The sequence below is a fragment of the Perca flavescens genome, chromosome 6 (genome assembly GCF_004354835.1).
Source record: "Perca flavescens isolate YP-PL-M2 chromosome 6, PFLA_1.0, whole genome shotgun sequence".
NCBI classification, from domain to species: Eukaryota; Metazoa; Chordata; class Actinopteri; order Perciformes; family Percidae; genus Perca; species Perca flavescens.
In genome coordinates, this window is record NC_041336.1 from 29,976,735 (window position 1) to 29,997,352 (window position 20,618).

The 20,618-nt window shown below is 40.4% G+C and overlaps 1 protein-coding gene across 7 annotated transcripts in view; it reads right to left on the minus strand.

Annotated features, from left to right (window-relative positions):
- The window catches only part of plecb (plectin b), a 73,558-nt gene that overhangs the window by 35,696 nt on the left and 17,244 nt on the right, over window positions 1-20,618 (minus strand). For 4 of the 7 annotated variants that reach the window (XM_028579728.1, XM_028579733.1, XM_028579726.1 and 1 more), the window contains exons 2-4: window positions 10,232-10,293; window positions 5,027-5,041; window positions 3,869-3,958 (exon numbers count right to left, since the gene is read on the minus strand). In XM_028579728.1, the coding sequence (XP_028435529.1) occupies window positions 3,869-3,958; window positions 5,027-5,041; window positions 10,232-10,293 (167 nt within the window). The remainder of the gene's footprint in view (window positions 1-3,868; window positions 3,959-5,026; window positions 5,042-10,231; window positions 10,294-20,618) is intronic. The other 3 variants (XM_028579729.1, XM_028579727.1, XM_028579732.1) reach the window with 1 other exon arrangement.

A 20,618-nucleotide genomic window follows, 5' to 3' on the forward strand; every position in this document is an offset into this window, starting at 1 on the left:
ACACATAAGGGGACAAAAGGGTGATATTTTTTGGAAATAATAATAAATCCTTTATAATACTAATTACAGCAGGAAATTAGCAGTGGCTGAGCCACGGTTTTGTATAATTCAAGTCATCGGACAGCAAGCTAAGAAGAGCCTCATGATGCATAATGCCGTGTCCTTTGAATTGCAAATGCTGAACTAAAAGAAAAAAAGAGTTCCTTAACAAATACAAACAATCAAGTACTGCTTGCACCAAAAACTGCCAAGCTTATCAAAAGGGTCCTGTAAGTGTCAGCGGCACATATTGATGCCTGGATATTTGTGTAAATATCCAGCAGCTACAGTACATGCCTAAAGAAAGCCACAATATTCAGTTTTTTTTCCCTAATTCCGAAAAAGACGATATTCCGACTAAGCTGTTTACATGGCTAATGAAAGTGAGTATTCCACTAATATTCCCGTTTACATGCAAACCTGTTGATATCCAAGTCTTTGATAATGTTTAAAAGTAGCTGTGTTTCTCCTTCTTATCAACTCTCAAGCCTTGCAAACTGATGGCTGGTTGATTTGTGTACAGCAACCATAGCAACGCTCAGATCTGACCGTAAGCCGTAAACAGGCAAGAGGCCGTAAAAACACAGATTGAGACGCATATTCCGAATGCGCTGTATACATGTCCAAAGAATGCCTCCAAAACCTGAATAATACCAGAATATCCCACGTCTTAATGGGAAAATGCTATATTCGGAAAAAGGCCTTATTTGGAATATCCAACCGGAATATGCTGTTTACATGACCTGTATCAAATTTGAAATATTGTCATATTCTGAATAATAGTGGAATATTGGTGTGCATGTAAACGTACTGATTGAGAAAAAGAAAAAAGGCAACAAAACACTTGACAAGCCATGGAGATCTGGATTAGGCATGGTCCGGTTACCTGTTTTAAGGGATACAGCGGTTTGAAAAAGTCCCGGTTTTAAAACCACTAAAATGTTCCGTCATACCTTTCCTGTGGTGTGAGCTGGGTTTTTTTTTTGAGTCAAGGGCAGAAAGTGCAGTTTAGAAATCCCTCTCCCTGCCAGTGCGGGTTTAAAAAAGAAAATACATTGTGTTCAATGGAGAAAAAAAAAGTTGTTGTTGTTTTACCCAGACATTTCAAAATAAGACATTTTAAAGCTGTAATTGCAATACCGCAATACTGCGATACCGTGATGTTTTTTTTGCTGAAGGCTATCATCCCGTCAGAATTTCACACGGGCCCATGCTTAATCTGGATACCATGCACAGCCAGATCACGGAGAAAGCGCGGATGAACTAAAAAGAAAAAAAATTTAGAAAAGAAAAAAGAAAAAGATGTCTACTGGAAGTTATGGAGCCACTCACCAACCGAGCGCTCCTGCCCACGTCTCTCTCCCTCAGCTAGCCCCGGACAGAGCAGAGGGAGGAGGCCGAGGCCGTGGGCCAAAGATCAGCACACACAGACCAAGGTAATAGGAAGGAAAATAAGAGGCGAGGAAGAGAAGCAGCAGAGAAGAAGAACCGTACATCAGATAGGAAATATAGTTCACACACACATGCACACACAGGCCACAGTGACGGTAATGTGTCAAGGCTATGGAGAAGATGAGCCGAGCTGGTGGAGGGAGCAATGAGCTACAGCAGCAGAGAAGCTTCTGTATGGAGATCTGAAGCCCCGGGGTGTCAAATAAACAACGCTGGCTCAGTTATGTCTTACCATCTACTATGCAACTTGTCAAAATAGAAAATGAACACTTTTTATTAACATTTTTTGTTGCCTTTTTCCAAGTTTTTGATCCTTTTTTTTTTTAGACATTTTTGTCGCTTCTTACATTTTTCCCCTCACTACCACCAGCATATATACCACTAACACCAGCTTATGACCACTAGTTTTACACTTATTTTTGAAATTCATGGTCAATAAATGTCATTTATATAATATTATGTCTAAATTGTGAGTTAAAAAAAACTGAAATTATGACAACAAATAGTTAAGATCAGAGGATGCCGAGTGGACAATCACTGGTATGTCAATGTTTAGTCGGGATATACTGTTTTGAAACCATTTTTTCCAAATTTTACATGCGAAGAGCGTGGATGGAACCATCCATGTTATTTTTGGGTAATTTGGTTAAAAGAAAGACCATATTTCTGATACAGAAACTTTGAAAACGGGTCAAATTTGACCCGAAGACAACAGGAGGGTTAAAGCCATAGAAAGGTTGTATGAGAAGTCACATTACGGATTTAATTATTAAGAGGTAGGATCAAATTAGTTTATACTTCTTCCTACTCCTTTTCGTGTGTAAATGTAAATTAAGGGAATTCGCTAATGGAACTAATTATGTTATCTCTTCCCCTTTTGACCTTTTTTTTCTATTGTGTTGGATATGTTTTCAACAACTGCTGTTTTGTTGAATTTGACATGCTCTAAATAAAAAAATATTAAACATTTGATTAAAAAAATCTAAAAAACAAATAAATGAAAGTTTCATAGATAGTTGAGACGGAGAAATATGGATTCAAAGACTCAAGAGCTGCCAAAGTCAGTAAATAACAAGTCTTTGTTTAGCAGAGTTCAGCTCAGGGTGATTAAGCCTTTGACGGACAACTTGGCAGCGATTGGTTACAGCTTGTTGCCACGGGGATGATATTCCAGGCTGACTCAAGATAAGTACTCCTCGTGTAAATAGTCTGGATAAGGTTTTGGTTTTGATGGATGGTGGAGGTAAAAGTGTTTTCTCGCTTTGCCAGACCATCCACACACTGCGGAGCGGAGGAGGGTCTGGATGGCAGCATTCCAGGATGGCAGAAAAACGTGCTCTGGTTTATTGGCGTTTCTTTAAACCAATCACAATCGTCATGGGCGGAGCTAAGCTCCGCACGGAGCCGCTGCAAAACAGCCTCGGGAAGGAAGTGGTTTTGGTTGAACGTCAGTGGTGTAGTCTACGTGATACGCAGGTATACAGAGTATACCCACTAGGAAAGGTCAAGGATTTCTGTATACCCACTTACAAAAATGCAAGGATAACGTTACCTAACTGTCTTTGATACGAATCGCCTGGGAACAACAACACAGTTGATTGGCCATCATTCTCTGCGCAAATTTGAAATTAACTAATGTGAATTACTCAAGCAGATATGAAATGAAAGCAAATTGAAACTACACTCTTGCAGTGTTTTGGTATGCCGGCCCCTGAAGCTACTGCTGCTTCGAGTGACACTGCAGCAGATGTTAAAAGGAACACGCCAACTTATTGGGACCCCCCAGAGTTAGACAAGTCCATACATACCCTTTTCATCTCATGAGAAGGGTATGTATGGACTTGTCTAACTCTGGGGGTTACGGTGACTAAAGTCCCAACAAGTCGGCGTGTTCCTTTAACGTTAGCCTACAGAAAATGAGCCAGATGAGGCTGATGCTTTATGCGGTAACGTTACAAAAAACGTATGGGGTTGTCGCTTTGGAACGTGTTGCTCTGGGACGGGCGAGTCTAATGCTGGGAGGGGAAAAAATTACTCTATACTCACTACAAAAAACTAGACTACAACACTGTGGAACGTGTACGTTCAAAAGTTGTTTTAGTCGTGCAACAGAAAACTCCGATTGGACAGATAGTCTAGCTAGCGGTCTGGATTTACCCTGCAGAGATCTGAGGAGCAGTTAACCACAGTCCTCAGAAATCCACCAGAGTTTAAAATTACAACACAAAGAAAGAGGAAGGTAACGGACATCAGCGAAAATACACGCATCCGGCGGAATTTCCTGCGGCAACTTCGGAGGTGGAACGGCGTGGATATGGACTCAGGTAAAAGAAGCAGAGTTGGGTCAGAAATCAGACACCGCGGCGGCGATACTCACCAGTGATTCGCCGGAGAGGACCTCCAACAGCGAGATCAGGTTATGTCCATCGCGGAGGTCTTCATACAGGTCTGTGACGTGACGCTGCGACTGCCGGGACAAAAGGGAAAAAAACGCCATGTCACAGAGGAAAGATACGGCACAAAGATTCAAGATGCGAGCAGTGCACCATGGTTTACACAAACAACCATATTATATACACAGGACAGCTATACAGGACTGACAGCTGGTGCATTTGTTTTAGTACTAACCGAAGCAGAACACAAAAGCAGTGCTGCGCTATTTAATTCAGTTTAGTTGTCGACACACATGGTTCTTTGATGAACGTTGTTGCCGCTGGTCTCTATGTGACAAAAGCTCTCAGAAGCATTTTATTAAAAATCAACGGCATCAACGTGTGGTGCAGTTTGTTTTTTTTGTGAAACCTAATGAGCAGCCCCACACGGAATCTGTGGACATTTTGTCAGCGGTGATCCATAATAAAAATGAAAAAAAATATGAAATTTAGCTGGCTGATTTTCAGCTTGAGGTGGAGATGTAATTAACATTCCGATTTATTTATTTATTAAAATCTGCGCCCGCGGATTTCGTGTGGCCCTGCTAATGAGCTGTCAAAGATGATGGCGAAAGAGGACTTTGACTAGTTCAGCTTTCAGTAACAGACGTGTTTTATTCCAATTTTGAGACTGCTACCCAGCAGCGTTGGTTAGTTTTTTTTGACAGTGCTCAGAGCGTTCTCTCCGCTGGTACAACTCTACACAGGTCAGGAATGCATAGCCGTGAGCAACCAAACTTGGCTCCTAATGCAGATGCCAAATGTCAGCTGTCATCCCTGAAAAGTGATAGATGGGAACGAATAACAGCCACATCAGTGAGGTAAAAAAAAAAAGACAGAAAAAAAAGATGTGCTGGGGATCATAAAATCAACTAAAACTTAATATATACTTCATGTTTACAGTATATGACGGTGGTGTGGTGTACTTGCACCCAGACAGTGAGGGAAGATGTTGTGGTGATGCCAGTGAAACAGATGATAAGATACGAGGAGGAAAACAGAAAAACAAATAAGAGAAAGGTGTCCATGCAAAAAAAAAAAAAAAAAAAAGCGCCCATGACCAGACATTTAGTACAGTCCTGCTGGGACGTGCCAGTACCTACCTCTGCCCTCTGATTCTGGGTGATGAGGGACGAAAGGTGGAGAAAAAAAAAGAGAAAACGGATGGATGAGTAATGGAGAAACGGAAAGAGTGGAAACAAAGAAGAGAGGAGAGGAGGACAATGAAATGAAGAGCAGTGATTTGGATGAAATGGAAAGTTAGAGGACGGACATGATGGTAGGGTTAGGGTTAGAGACAAAAAAGGATAAAACAGATTCATTAATTCAACAAAATCCAGTTCACGCATCTGTCCTCCGTGTGTGTGTGTGTGTGTGTGTGTGTGTGTGTGTGTGTGTGTGTGTGTGTGTGTGTGTGTGTGTGTGTGTGTGTGTGTGTGTGTGTGTGTCTGTGCGTGTGTGTGTGTGTGTTTGGTCATGTGGGTGAAGGAGGCCATGGCCCTCAAATGGAATGAAAGCACATTTCTTTTGCAAGTTACAACAGTGTCTCATTTATGTTGGCAAGAATTTCAAACCCAGTTATCCAAACGTTAGACATACTGTATGCTCCTCCCTTCCTGCAGAGCGAAGACGCACAGCACAGTGGCGATCTGAGTGTAGTCAAGGTAACCAACACTGCCACCACTAGGGCTCGCTGTCTACACATTTAAAACATCCTCAGGAGGGTGTGTTGTGTGGTCTAGTTCAACTTTCATTGTGTACTGTCAGGGCTGCTCGAATATGGAAAAAACGTTCCATATAATCACGATTATTCTGGTCAATGTTGAAATCACGATTATTTAACTCATTTTGGAAAGATGTTGCAATTGTTGAACTTAAAAACATAAATAAAAAAAACCCAATCCATGTGCAAAATTATCTGTTTTTGTGATCATTAGGAGCCCAAATCATATATGCTCGAATGTCGATTAATTGCACAACCCTATATGTATTAGACATATCTGCATTCTTGAGTTGCACACAATTAAATACAACTTTAAACATATTAACCATATTTTTGACTGCGCATTTCCTTTTAAATGTTGAATTGTGTGCTTATCTTGTAGTGTATCTCCTGAGTGTGTACTCCATCTATCGCCACCCCTTAATTACTTTGTATTGAAGAGGCTGTGGTCTCGGAGGCTGATCCGCCACGCTGTTGCAGCTGAAAGGTAGGCGTTATGCGACAAATTGCCCTCTCAGAGTTTAAAAGAGCTGCTGTGTAAACTTTTCAAAGTGGAAGTCATTAGCGCAGATGGCTGACAGCCCCTCGGCCGGCTTCTGTTCCACTGCCTGGAAACAAAACACTTAACATGCTTTGGGTTTAACGTAATGTTGTGCGTTCCCTCTAAACTCTCAAAGTGATCCTTTAAATGAATAGTCCGGTATAATCTGACACAGGGCTGCAAGGTATGATTATTTTCGTTGTTGATTCACCTGTCTATTATTTTCTCGGGTTAATCGGTTACTCGCTTGGTCTATAGAAATGTCAGAACAAGGGGGGGAAACGTGTGGATCAGTGTTTTCCAAAAAGCCCAAGATGACGTCCTCAAATGTCTTGTTATGTCCACAACTCAAAACATGTTCAGCTTACTGTCACAGAGGAGTGAAGAAACTAGACAAGATTCAGATTTAAGAAGCTGGAATCGGAGAATCTTTACATATAAATCCATACAAAATGACTCAAACCGATTCATCCATTATCAAAATGAATTCAATAGTTGACAACTAATCGATTAGATTAGATTAGATTCAACGTTATTGTCACTGCACGTCACAAGTACGGAGCAACGAAATGTAGTTAGTGTCTTACCAGAAGTACTTAAGCAGGGATCAAATACATATTAAATAACGTGCTACAGTATGAATAAATAACATATGCTACAGTATATACAGAGTGCAAGGTATAAATGATATATACATATATACATATGTGTCTATATGAGTGTCTATTACCACAGGTATGGACAGGCTATAACTATGGCAATACAGAATAGATAACTATACAGTGTTGGAGGGCTTTTACAATATGTACAGCGATTATACAATACGTGCAGTGATTAATTGATGGATCTTCGCAGCTCTACTGACATTCCATCTGCACTAATTGTAGTTCTTTTTCTAACTCCGTTCGGTGTTTCACTATGGGAATCGCCCCGGCGTGACCAACTGTTATCAAAGAACCGGGGTTTACGTTAAGTGACCTAAAATGTTTAATCTAATCAAATGTAAGATCCTACTAGAAAACCGATTTTTGTTCTGCAGCTGTTCTGACGTTGTAAAGTATAAAAAGATTTACTGAGCCGGGGAAACCACTCTATGGGCCATTACGGCTTTTCATGGCTGCACCCCACCTATAGTCTGGCCTTGTCAAGCCAACCATTAAGCCAATAAATCACTTTAACAACAGTTTAACCTTAGTCTTGCGAATTCAGCCACGGAGTTAACACTTTCCCAACCAAACGTGTGCCTTTTTTCTTCGATGAACTTTTTCAATAGGTGACTGTAGGTGGAGGTGATGTTCCTTTTCTTGTTATGTGATGCTCCTCTTAGTTAAAAGATCCATTTTTGATACGGATATTGACGTGCAAAACTTCCCATGCATCAATGCATGCCCGTCAGTTTAGGCCGTGCATGAACGCAGGTAGCCACCCAGACCCAGGAGTCTGGTGCAGCACGTGTGCTACCGTTGGCCTTAACCACCATGGGCTCCGGGCCGAGACCCGAATTTGCCTTCTCAGAAGGAGCTAAGTGAGTCCAGATGTCTGTGACTCACCCTCCAAACATCACAGCGAACACTTAAGAGAAACTACAGTGTGTTCTCATACTGTGGTAGCAGAATAGGTTAGCACTGCACATTCATGGAAAGGAAAACATTGGTTGTGCTTACTTTTTCCTTCTTGTTCCATTTCTTAAAAAAAAAAAAAAAAAAAAAAAATGAATGGCCCTGTGTCTGTGGAATGAATGTTATACAAAATAATGTGGAACAACTGAATGTCATAAAGGCTGTAAATGAGATTTTCCTGGAAGGAAAAAAAAAAGAAGTCATTTTTCATTCCTAATGAGAAACTCCAGAGTGAGGAGTATGGCGTGGTTGACTTTACCCCCATCCATCCATCCATCGGTTTACCCCTCTGACGGTGTGATGCAGGAGGGCTTTCAGGTCCTAGTTTGAGAATAGAGTGAGGTAGGTGAGGGTGGACGTGTGCTGACGGATGGTTCACACAGACTCACAGCTGATGACAGACTGGACTTCTGGTAAGCCTCCCCATAACGGTGCAATGATAGAGACCAAGTGTGAGACAATAACCGACTGGCTGATGTTTGTTTTTGTGAGAGAGTGGGGGAGGGGGTGAGGGGAAATTACATTTTAGATTTTTAATGATGGCCTGTCATTTAAAATAATCCACAACATAGCATTGCATTCTGGGAATCTGATGGGACATCCGAGTCCACGGTCATAAAAGTGCGTCGCACGCATACAATAAACGTTCCATTAGAGGTCCTCAGGGCATTTGATATTTAATCTGACATTATAATCCCCTCAGTTATAAAAGCAGAAATGTCAACACAACCATGGAAAACACTCAAATAATTAAAATGTAAACCGGTCTAAAATCACAATGAACACTTAACAATTATCTCTTAACATTAAGGTGCAAAATTAAAGAATAAGTAAGAAATGCTTAATAAAGTGTCATAAAATAGTGCAAAGTGTTAGCTAAATATAAGAAACCTGAGAAGGAACTATTTTCTGCAGGTTTAGTGCTAGGTTGGTAACCTGGCTTCTGGACAGTCCTCAGCATGTCTGCCTTCGTTATTTCTTTGTAGCGTTTAGTAAGGCGCTGATGAAGAGTACCTCTCCTTTAGGGCTGGGCGATATCGAGAAAATCAGATATAACGATATTCTTGACCAAATACCTCGATATCAGTATTGCAGCGATATTCTAGGGTTGACAATTGGTGCTTTAACAAAATATCTTCACACTTACATTTTAGATAAATAATCATCAGTAATGTGGATATAATGACTAAGTGGGGAAAAGGCAAATAATGGAACAGCTAGAACAGTCTGGTAAGTTCAGAAAAGGACATCACTTTACTGTAATGCAGCCTTTAAAACCAGGAAAAGACAACTCTTATGTCATATCACGATATGACAATATCCCAAATCTGAGACGATACCTAGTCTCATATCACGGTATCGATATAATATTGATATATTGCCCAGCCCTACTCTCCATGGCGGTCTGCTGCTTGTGCCGTGTTGCAGCTGCAGATGTTGTTGGACGTTGATGGCGAATACGGCTGTGCTCCAAAGTGTGAGCGCGGCTAAAGTGGTAAAACAAGTTTATGGTATTACCAGTGTTGGTCTGACGACATTGGTCTGACTACGGTCAGACTTATAAAATCCCCAAAACTGCCATGACTGACATTTCCTGTTTAATCAACGATTTCCTCGCTCGCTGCGGCACTCACTTTCCACTCCACGCCGGTTCTGTTATTGAAGAACACGAGACAGCGATGTGGCGCAACCAAACATGATACTGTTACATGATTGGCTGTTAGAGTGTCACTCCCCACGTTGCTAGGTTGCCAGAGAGTGATGGCCTTTGTTCATGCAACCAAACTTGATTCACAACCTCTGGTTTCTTCTGATGAAGAAAAACAAGTTATCGAACGTTTTATCGACCGCATTTTCTATTGATATTGATTATGTGTCTATCGCGATACATATCGTTATCGTTTTATCGCCCATTGGACTTGCAACATTTATTACAGTAGTTCCCAAACTAGGGTCCGGGGACCCCCCAGGGGTCCTTAAAAGGGTTTTCAGGGGGTCCCCAGCAAAAGAGAGAATAATTTATTTTCACATTAATTCCATCCATAAGTAACATCTAAAAGCAACTGATTTACCAAAAACTCCACATAGCCTCCTGTGGCTGATGGCAAATCAGTGTGATGATTGGCTGAGAGAACATCTGCTACTTGCCACTTGTACAGTATTGTTCAGTCCTGGACCACACATTTTAGGGACTTTTACTTTTTGATATGCACTGTGGCTTCTACGTAAGAAAGCAGTCACCCACATGTTCATGTTGTTCAGAGAAAGTGACATTTGTGAACACTTTTTGGTGAACATTTTATTATTTTAGTGTGCCTTGTTCGTGTGTAAATGAAAATGGACGACGACACTGTAGGCATGCGTGAGCAGGAATGTGCCTTTAGAGTACAATACGAAACAGTGAAAGTCAAGGATGGGTCCTTACCTTTATCAGGTGCTTGTTGACCCATTTTGTAAAGGTCTTCTTCTGCACTCGATCTCGTTCATCTGCAACATAGAGAAGCCACAGTTTAGCGTCAGATACGTATGAAAAGGACAAATTGGAATCGATTTTTAAACATTTAACACACGTGGTGTCGTTTAAAATAACAGCATTTGATGGATCTTCAGAATAGCAATTACAAGTTCCATTTAGTTGACATAAAAGAGGAAATCCCCAAGATACCAGACTTGTTTGATATCTGTAGGACAAACGGATTCATCACTGGGTTAAAAAAAAAAAAAGCCTCTCGACTGTTCACACCTGCCACTGAGTCAGGGCGTATCAGGGCACATTCATTGTGCACAGATGCGCCATTATTGTCTAGGACACTTTGTATTGGTCGAGGTCGAGTCTCTCTCTATATGACACCACTGCCATCTGTGCTCTTGGACAGAAACATTCATAAAAAGGATTCCACCGTAAAGGCCAAATGCTCTTTAAGTGTGAAGATACTCTGCAGGATTAGCACAAGCCATGGCATAACTATTAGAACAATTTTCCCAACAAGAAGCTACAAGATCTTGGCAACACACACTAAGAAAACAAACCTGCATGCACCCACAAGGTGTGGCACATGTTATGCTACTTTATACTTCTACTTCAACCCATTTATAATACTATATTACTTATATTGTACTGTTTACCCCACTACATTTATCTGAGCTCTAGTTACTACTTGCCTAAGATTTGACATGCAAAACACACGATTAACGTATGAAATGTGATCCAATGTTTTCCATGAAATGATGCAACAGTCTTGATTAAAATTAGCTCCAACTTTAACAGATATGACACTCTTAGCCTCATTTGCATTGAATACAAGGAATGGATCGTTCTGTCGAGGGAACTATGGACATCAACAAAGAGTCATGCGTCTTATCAGCTTTAAAGGAGTGATCTAACTCTATAGTGACACACCCAGCGTGTGCTGTGATTCAACGCTAAAACAAAATAGGCGCCCAGAGGTTCATGTTTTCTCAGGAGGGAGTGAGCAACGACTTCTGCAAATGTGCTACAGTATATGCAACTACTGTATGTTTGTATGTTTCCATGGAAACTCATATATATATATATATATATATATATATATATATATATATATATATATATATATATATATATATATATATATATATAGACACCACAGACCTTTAACTTCCTCATTCAATCATTCATATCATTCAAACCAACAGGGGACCAAGCTTTAATACGTAACCTCTGTGGTTCTACTTCCTGCCAAGGGGGCAACATGTCACCGAGTGGAAGCATGATGATTGGTGACACACACACAAACCCACACACACACACACACACACACACACACCCACCCACCCACCCACACACACACACACACACACACACACCAGACACACACACAGGTCTGTGGCACTATCTTTGTGGGGACCCATCATTGACATAATGATGCATTCCCTAGCCCCTTACCCTAACCTTAACCATCACAACTAAATGCCTAACCTTAACCCTTACCCTCACCCTCACCCTAACCATAACCTAATTCTATCCCCAATCCAAAAACTAAATCTCAACCCTCAAACAGCCCTTTAAACTTGTGTGGTCCAGCATTTTGGCCCCACAAAGCTGTCGGGAACCCACAAGTATAATGGACTCCCAGTTTTTGGACCCCATGAATATAATTAAACAAGACACACACACACACACACACACACACACACACACACACACACACACAAAGCAGTTTCCCAGAGGTGTTGAACTTTGACCTGTTGGGTCTCTGCATTCTGTCAACAACATGTAACCTAATCCGGGTTCAACCACTGCAGCTCTTTGTGGACCCATTGCTCTTTTTAGAGACGGGCGTGCAAGTGGATAAGGGGATGAGTGAACGAAAACAAATACGTTTCACTGAGGTGTGGAATTTACAGCCCAAACACTGGTTACCGGTGTACCCAGGAACATTTACTTACTTGGTACTTGTACTCTTCATTTTACATTTTATGCTACTTTATACTTATACTTCAACCCATTTACAATACTACATTACTTATATTGTACGTTTTACTCCACTACATTTATCTGAGCTCTAGTTACTACTTGCCTAAGATTTTACATGCAAAAAACATTATTAACATATAAAATGTGATCCAATGTTTTCAATGAAATGATGCAACAGTCTTGTTAAAATTAGCTCCAACTTTAAGCTCATTTTCCCTGCATGATAAGGTACATTTTGGGTAGAATACCTATTTAACCTAAATAAATATTTAACCTTTGTCCACCACAATTATTGATCAGTAGTTCTTCAGGCTGGAAGAGCAAACACACAATCACAATGACAGATTCTATTTGTGTTGATGAAGTCATCTCCTGTATACCGCTGCATGTTAAAGCAGGGCATTATACTTTTTAGGAAAAAAAGAAAGAAGAAACTGTAACACACCATTCACCCTGGCTACAGCACAACTAAAGGCAAATAGACTGCAGCTATATAGTGACTCACTCACCCCAAAACACATGCATGCTACACAACAGGAATTGTGAATGTGCTTTGCTGACCAATACGAAGTGAGGAAGCTGCTGATGCATTCGAAAAGGGGAGTATCCTCCTTTAAGTCACAGAGAGCAGACACACTGGACAGTACAGTGCATTTAGGATAGCTTCATGTCTGTAAATATGTCAGATGGCTGCAGGTTATGTTATTCAAACTTGACGAGCGATGTACAAAATCATGCATTGTAGACACGCTAACCCATCAAGCCTCACCACATACACTTCTTAGAGCTCTAACAGGCAGAAAAGCTTACAACCTGAACAATTTCAAAACGCTGGAATGACTTTAAGCGCTGCTCTCTCATCTTCCTGGAAAAACACTTAATTCTTGCCCATCGACTGCCACCATACTGGTACCTTTTCTGCCGTCGGTAGCCTTCAGCATCCCCTGGTAATAGGCTTCGTCTGAGGGCGTCCTAACTCTGCCCACGCTGTCAGAGGAGAAATTCCTGTACCTCTGCTGCTGAGAATTCATTGTCACCGTTTGTCCGTGCACAGAATAATAATCCTTGGCGAGTTTCTCCCCTTGATAGCAACTTCTGCTTTTCTCGCGTCTACCTCTCCCTCTGGCCCTCGGTTCGTCCCAGAGTATGCAGTCCTGCGGCCACAATCCACTTCACAAACCTATGATCTCTCTCCCCTTCTTCTCACTCCCTCACTGGGCTTGACTCTGCCTTTCTATTTCCTCCTCCTGATGTTTTTTTTTCTCTCTCCTTTTTTCTTTTTTTACTGCCGCTCACTCTATTCCTTTCATAGAAAACTGGTGCCTGTGGGCGCTGAAGTCTGGGCCTGTCCTTGTGTGTGATGAGCGAGTGTGTATTTAGTGGACGACATGGTGGGCAGGGCTCTGAACACACCCCTTTCCTCTCTCAACATGCTGTGCCTCGCTGAGGCGAGGAAGGACGAGGTGTGGTATCCTTCATGCACTATCACTTAATTGCTTCATTTGCACAACACCCAAGCTTAGTCACTGGGGATAATGAAACGTCATAAAAGGCTGTATGGGTTATTTTTTTTAATACCGTATTGCACTGAATAGAACTTTAATGGACAATATCCAATTGAACCCAGAAGTAACAGATATCCAACAAGAGCCTATAAAGGTCAAACTCTTCCGAATCACATGCACACAAACACACATCCGCATCGTTAATCATTACTTATTAACAGCATTCCTCAGACATTACACCTTAGGAGTTACTCACTGTGACTGAAAAAGAGAAGAGATTGGGGGGTGAGATAGTTTTGGGAAGGGCTGCTGTGGGTTCCAGACAGTGACGAATGACCACACCCTGAACATCACTGATGTACTGAGAGATATAGCTTGGATCGGATGTTTGAGAATGATCGTGTGCTTTGCGTTTAAAGACATGACTGAAATGAATACAGACGCTGAAGCACTGTGACTGTGATTTCTGTCTACAGCTGTGTTGAAGTTGTTATTGTTGCAAAGCATTTAGCACTTTTTAATGTCCAGTTCTGTACGATCTTTTGCACTTTGATAAAGTTTAAGGAACCTTTTGCCAGAATTCCTTTCTTTGGCTGTACAGTCACTTGTTTCTCAGCCTATAGCTACACATTTGCTGCTCTGTGGTATGTAATCCTAACAAATTGGGAGACTGTCAAATGCATCCTGTTACCCAGAGGATTTTGCCAGGGAGGTGCAGGCAGGCAGACCGTGTTTAGAACAGCAAATGCTATACAACAGGCATTACCTGAACACCGTTTAGGATCATTTATAAATATGATCACACCCTGGATCCTTAAAAAAGTTATCGTCAGTCATTAAATCCAAATGAATGCTGAATGAATAGCACGATTAGAAAGGAGTCATGCAGCCAGTACAGTGCTAACCAGACCAAGAGAGGCTGTAGCAGCATGGTGCATTTGTATTGCTTATGATGACTTTAACTTTTCTTTTGTAAAATAAAGATTGTGTTAATTCTATATTCTTGCTTTAAAGATCTAGCCCACATTATGTGACGTATTTAGAGTTTATCCAAAGAGTTTGGGGCTTATTTACACAATGTCCCTCCATAATGGTCCCTATGTGGCTAGAAAGTGCTGACAACGAAGCTGGAGAACAGGGTTGTGTCCTACCTGTGCTAAATCCTGCCCCTCTAGCCCTAATATAGAGTATACATCTCATTTCCCCACCCTGACTGACTTCACTTTATCAGACATCTAAACCCACTTTTCCTTCCAGAGTGCTGGGTATTTATTCAACACGACCTGTATGAACATGAAGGTACTTAATGTATCAGTGTAAGTGTGTTTGTGTGGGTGTGTCAGAGTGTTGAGTCATTTTCAAGCCACGTTAGCAAATACGAGACACACCTTTATAGTTCCATACAATGTCTGGGCAAGCGGAGGAATTAAGGAGTGGTATTCGGGTAGGCAATTAACTCAGAAAAAGGAAAGGAATCATAACAAATGCAGAATTTATTCTAAAGGACTGAAAAATGTCCATTTATCCATACAGCCTGGATTTATACAGACAGTAGTTGGATTCAAACAGATGGAACATATCAGGCTTTACAGAATGAGAAAAGCAAAAAGGTCTTAAAGAATTTCTAAAAGGTTTTCTTTAACAATATACAGCATAGAATAGGATATATTGTAATGTCATCGAACAAGATACTAATGGTTTTCCAGGTTATCTGAGATGCAGAAGCAACAGTAGACGGTAACTGAGAACTCGGTGGCGTTCTGGCAGTGGAACATTCACTGACGCCCACTAGAGCTGGATTTCTAAACCTCATGGGAAACCCAAGCAGGGGGACCCAAGTGGGAAGAAGGGAGGAGGATGCAGAAAGTGTGGAACATCTTAGTCATGAGATCTTTCCAACCGAAAAGGAGACATATCATTGAGGTCTCAACATGCTTATTACACTGCTCCCTCATTTGGCTTCATTAAAACCAGATGGAACACGTTGGGCTTTTTATACGAGCAGAGACGGCTTGGTGAAAATAAAAAGGGAGAAAGTATTTTCAAAAAGTTTGAGGTTTGATCATTTCTTCATGATGGAAGCGAAAGGGAAGTTGGGTTTCTTCTTCCCACAGTGATGTCGCATTACCCAGCAGACATTTGGACTATGATACAATGGACTGTATAGTAGCATTAGGCTACTATCTATTTACATGCCGAATGCTTGCTAGTGTTGAAGTTAAAAAAAGTTAAAACATTGGTGATGTTTTAGAGCAATATACTTTTAGGTCAAAAATGTTACTTATTTTATGTAAACTGCTGTGAGACTGAGGGACACTGAAACTGAGCCGAAAATGATTGTTTCACTACTGATTGAGCCTAATCAGCATTTGATTGCATCACCCAAAACCTAGCTTCTAAAAAATGAATTAGATCATGTCTGTTATTTAGCATAAAGGTAGAAAGCTCCTTGTCCCCACACAAAGAGACCTATTGTTTAAACAGCTTTGAGAGCCATCCATTGTTGAGCCAGACTTGATTAAGACAAAGAATGAGTATTCCTGTAGTTTGGAAACAATTGACACCGACTTGGTAAGGTCCTGTGACCGGGTGTGGCCTCAAGACACATGGATTGGGAAGGAACACCTTTTCTTTTGAAGACATCTGACCAATAAGGAGGGATTTCATTTGAGGAAGCCTCTCCTTCCTCCTCAGAAATCAAACGATCACATCTTAGAATTTCTAGTCATATTCAGATGGATATAAAACTGAAGACATTCCCATCAGCCTCACCTCTAGTGTATTGCTAACTAGCAAAATGCTAAGCTAAACAACATACCTGCTAAACATCGGCGTGTTAGCGCCTTCTTTGCGAGCATGTTAGCTTGCTAACGTTAGCTTTTAGCTCAAAGCACCGCTGTGCATTAATGCAGCCCCACAGAGCAGCTAGTGTGGCCGGAGACTCTTGTTAAAAAATGAGATACTGTATCATTGTGAGAAATAGTTTGCTGTAATTACCATAAGCATATCTGACCACCAACATCATGGCTTGGTTCTATCCCACACCAGCGCTTGTGGTCCGAAAAACCACATTTCCCAGATTGGGATTGGGTAGGGTACAGAAGAACGAAACTCTCTTATATGCACTATTTTTTATTTTTATTTTTATCTCTACCTTTATTCGTTAGTAGTTCTTTTCTGGATTTACATGGTATGCTTTAACTGTGATTTTCTGTAACGAATATTTTATGCATACAGATTAATAATTGTAATCTTACTTTCACTGTTCTAGAAAAAATGAATGAGCACTGATTTGACTAATTCATTGTCTGTACAATACTCTGTAGCTCAATAAAAAAAAAAAAGATTTAGAAAAATATTTACCAATAAAAAATTTTCCCCATAAACCATTTTGCTGTCTTCTCTTGTTATTTATTTATTTTTTGTGCCAAAAAGTTGTTTTTAGAGATCCTATAAAGGTCTAAAAGTAATCTCACATGTATCTACAACAACTGTATTTCTAATCACTAATTTCTGCCTATGACATGATGTCCACCAACTTCTTTATTGCTAATAGCCTACTGCAGAAAAGGTAGAGTAGAAAAAACAAAAATCCAGTCCGCACTTATTATGCAGAGAATATGGAACTGGCAGTAACAAAAGCTAAAACCAATGAGTTTTGACTCTATCCTGTAGCATCAAACTACAGCTACATAAAGCCTTTAATACTGACAAACACATTGTTGAGCTTGCAGCCATTCCCGGCTATAGAACAACCTGCATTTAAACGCTGGGGACTCTATTTCCAAACGAAGCAAACACATTACAGCACAAAAGAGTTCTAAGAATATGTAATTATGGTTTTTGAAAGTGCCGAGCCGCAGAGCAATTTCAAGGGTTTACACGGAGGGAGGATGGACAACACATTACATTGTAGAGGATGAAAAAGCTGCAGAGAGGATTTTGCTCTATACCTCTCTTTCTCTCATTTGCATTCATCCCTCCCATTAACCCCATAGTCTTTCATGGTCAAGTCTAGGTGAAAGTGTGATTATTTCCTGCAATATCTGGCCACCACACCGGAAAGGAATGCTGATAAAAGAAGGAGCAGCCTATAAACGCACCTTGGATTAACACCTCAGTGCTTCCGTAAAGAGGAGGAGGAGGAGGAAGAGGAGGAGGAGGAGGAGGAGGCAGGATAGCTGCCACCTGAGTCACAGTGCTGACGGATCAGATTTCTGCTGTGCTTAGCATACAGAGCCCACTGGAAAAAAAAAATAAAATAAAAAACTCTAGCCCTGTAAGGAGAGATAGCACGGCAACACGACAACACGTCCTTTTGAAAGTAAGGGTTCATTAAGACCATAAGCAGTATTATCCAAGCTTCAGCATGACTTAAGACTTCATCATGTAGCGCACCACTTTTTAAACATGTTTAAGCCTTTTTTTAAATGTGACCTGGATAAAAAAAAATTATAAAAAAAAAAAAAAACAGAAGAAAACACTCCCTGGAAATACACTGTCAAGAATGTCCTGTTTTTCATTAAAGCAGAGCTAATGAAAGCACAAAGGCTGTTCTTAAATATAATTGTGTTAAGCTGGGCTGACAACTGCGTTTAGCAGATCAGGTAATAGCTCTGCGCGGAGCTCTAGAAGCCTCTGAGGAAAGCCCAACATCTGGGATTGTGTCCGATAATGTTGAAGTTGGTGGATTCAAATGCAACAGGGCCATGGGGAAATAGCTGCTGCAGTTTGGATGGCACAGAGGAGAACGCTTAAAGCCGCATGTGTCCCCCTCTGCAGGTGAGAGTGAAGAAATGTGTTTAAGCTCGGTCGCTTTCCTGAAAACGCAGACGTCAAATAAATTCAGCTCATGCAACAGGAAAAGTCAGCTCATTGTTTTTTGAATAAAAAAAACACGCATTATGTTTTTTTATTATTTCTTTGAATGAGAGCCGAAGTTGTAACAATAGGTTTTTATCAGCAGTTTACAAGGGGACGTGCCTAAATAAAGTGTGAGTCAGCAAATACTTAAGACTGTATTAGCGGGGGGGGTGGGTGGGTGCCTGGGTAGCGTGCGCTGGTAGAGCGTGCGCCCCATGTTCAGAGGCTCAGTCCTCGCCACAGCGGCCGTGGGTTCAATCCCGACCTGCAGCCTTTTGCTGCATGTCATTCCCCCTCTCTTTCCCCTTTCATGTCTAAGCTGTCCAATCAAATAAAGACCTAATATGCCAAAAAAATTATCTTAAAAAAAATAAATAAAAAAGAACTGTATGAGTGGTGTTTAGTAAACAGATCTGGTGTCATACTCAAAACGGCATTTTCAGCGAGAGCAATAAAACTGAAATAGCCATAACTGGAAGTTTGTTACCGATAATGCCTTGTTTAGTCCACTCCATAGTGAATATATAATAATATATACTAACTAATATGTATAAAAAAAAAAAACCAAAGGCTCCTTCTTCACGGCTCATTGCTGTGTGTTTGAACCCTGCTGTGCTGTTCAGCCGTGGGCTATTACCGCTCTTCTTCTCCTATTCCAAACAAACTGGAAACCCCGAAAAAGGTTTTCATATACATCAAAGCACCTCCTGACAGCGGAGAAGCTGTAACGAGGCCATGATTGTTTTTAATAAAGTCATTTTTGCTTGAAAATGACGATTAATCAAGTAACGAAATAGTTTAATCAAATACTTTTCTGTAAATTGACTTATCAATTAATCAACTAGCTCTTACTACTTTAAATACAACTTCAACACTGATCTTAAAAAGAGAAAAGGAATGAGTAAAAGTGCACAAAAAGCCACTCAATTTCAGTCACAAGAGCAATGTGTTGCTTCCAACCTTTAGGACTGACAAACTGCACAGACACATCTGGATGGTCTTCAACTGTAACGACAACTATAAGGAACATCAGCCCTTATAATAAACTCATATTGTAGGCTCCCCTTTCATCTTGTGTTTGATTTAATCCATTATTGTTAAATTTGGTATTTCCAAGTTACCCGAAATGCGGAAATGAGAACTTGAGCAATGTTTCTATGACAGCAGCTATAAACACACAGAAACATGTGCAGTGGGTAGCTGTGAGTGACTCTTACTCATGGCTGTATTTTTAGACGCACAGACAGCGGAGTCTCAATTCAATTCAATTCAATTAAATTTTATTTATAGTATCAAATCATAACATATGTTATCTCGAGACACTTTACAGATAGAGTAGGTCTAGACCACACTCTATAATTTACAAAGCCCCAACAATTCCAACAACAGTCTCCCCTTACTGACTGATTCGACGTGGAAAGGAAAACACCGTCCTCCACCCAACATGCTGCTCTCTCCCTCTGCCAGAGAGGAATACACTGTCCTCACAACTAGATGGAGCCAGAGCACAACCACGCCCTAACTTCTTCCCCCAGCGGATGCTGCAACTATGAAGCTAGTGTGTGAACAATGCGGAAGAACAATGTCCAGATAAGAATCTGGAAGGAAACTTTTATATATATATATATATATATATATATATATATATATATATATATATATATATATATATATATATATATATATATACACACACACATATACACACACACACACACACACACACACACACACACACACACACACATACATACATACATACATACATACATACATACATACATACATACATACATACATACATACATATATATATATATATATATATATATATATATATATATATATATATATATATATATACATATATGTATATATATATATACACACACACACACACACACACATATACATATATATACATATATACACACATACACATACACATATATATATATATATATAGTACAGGCCAAAAGTTTGGACAC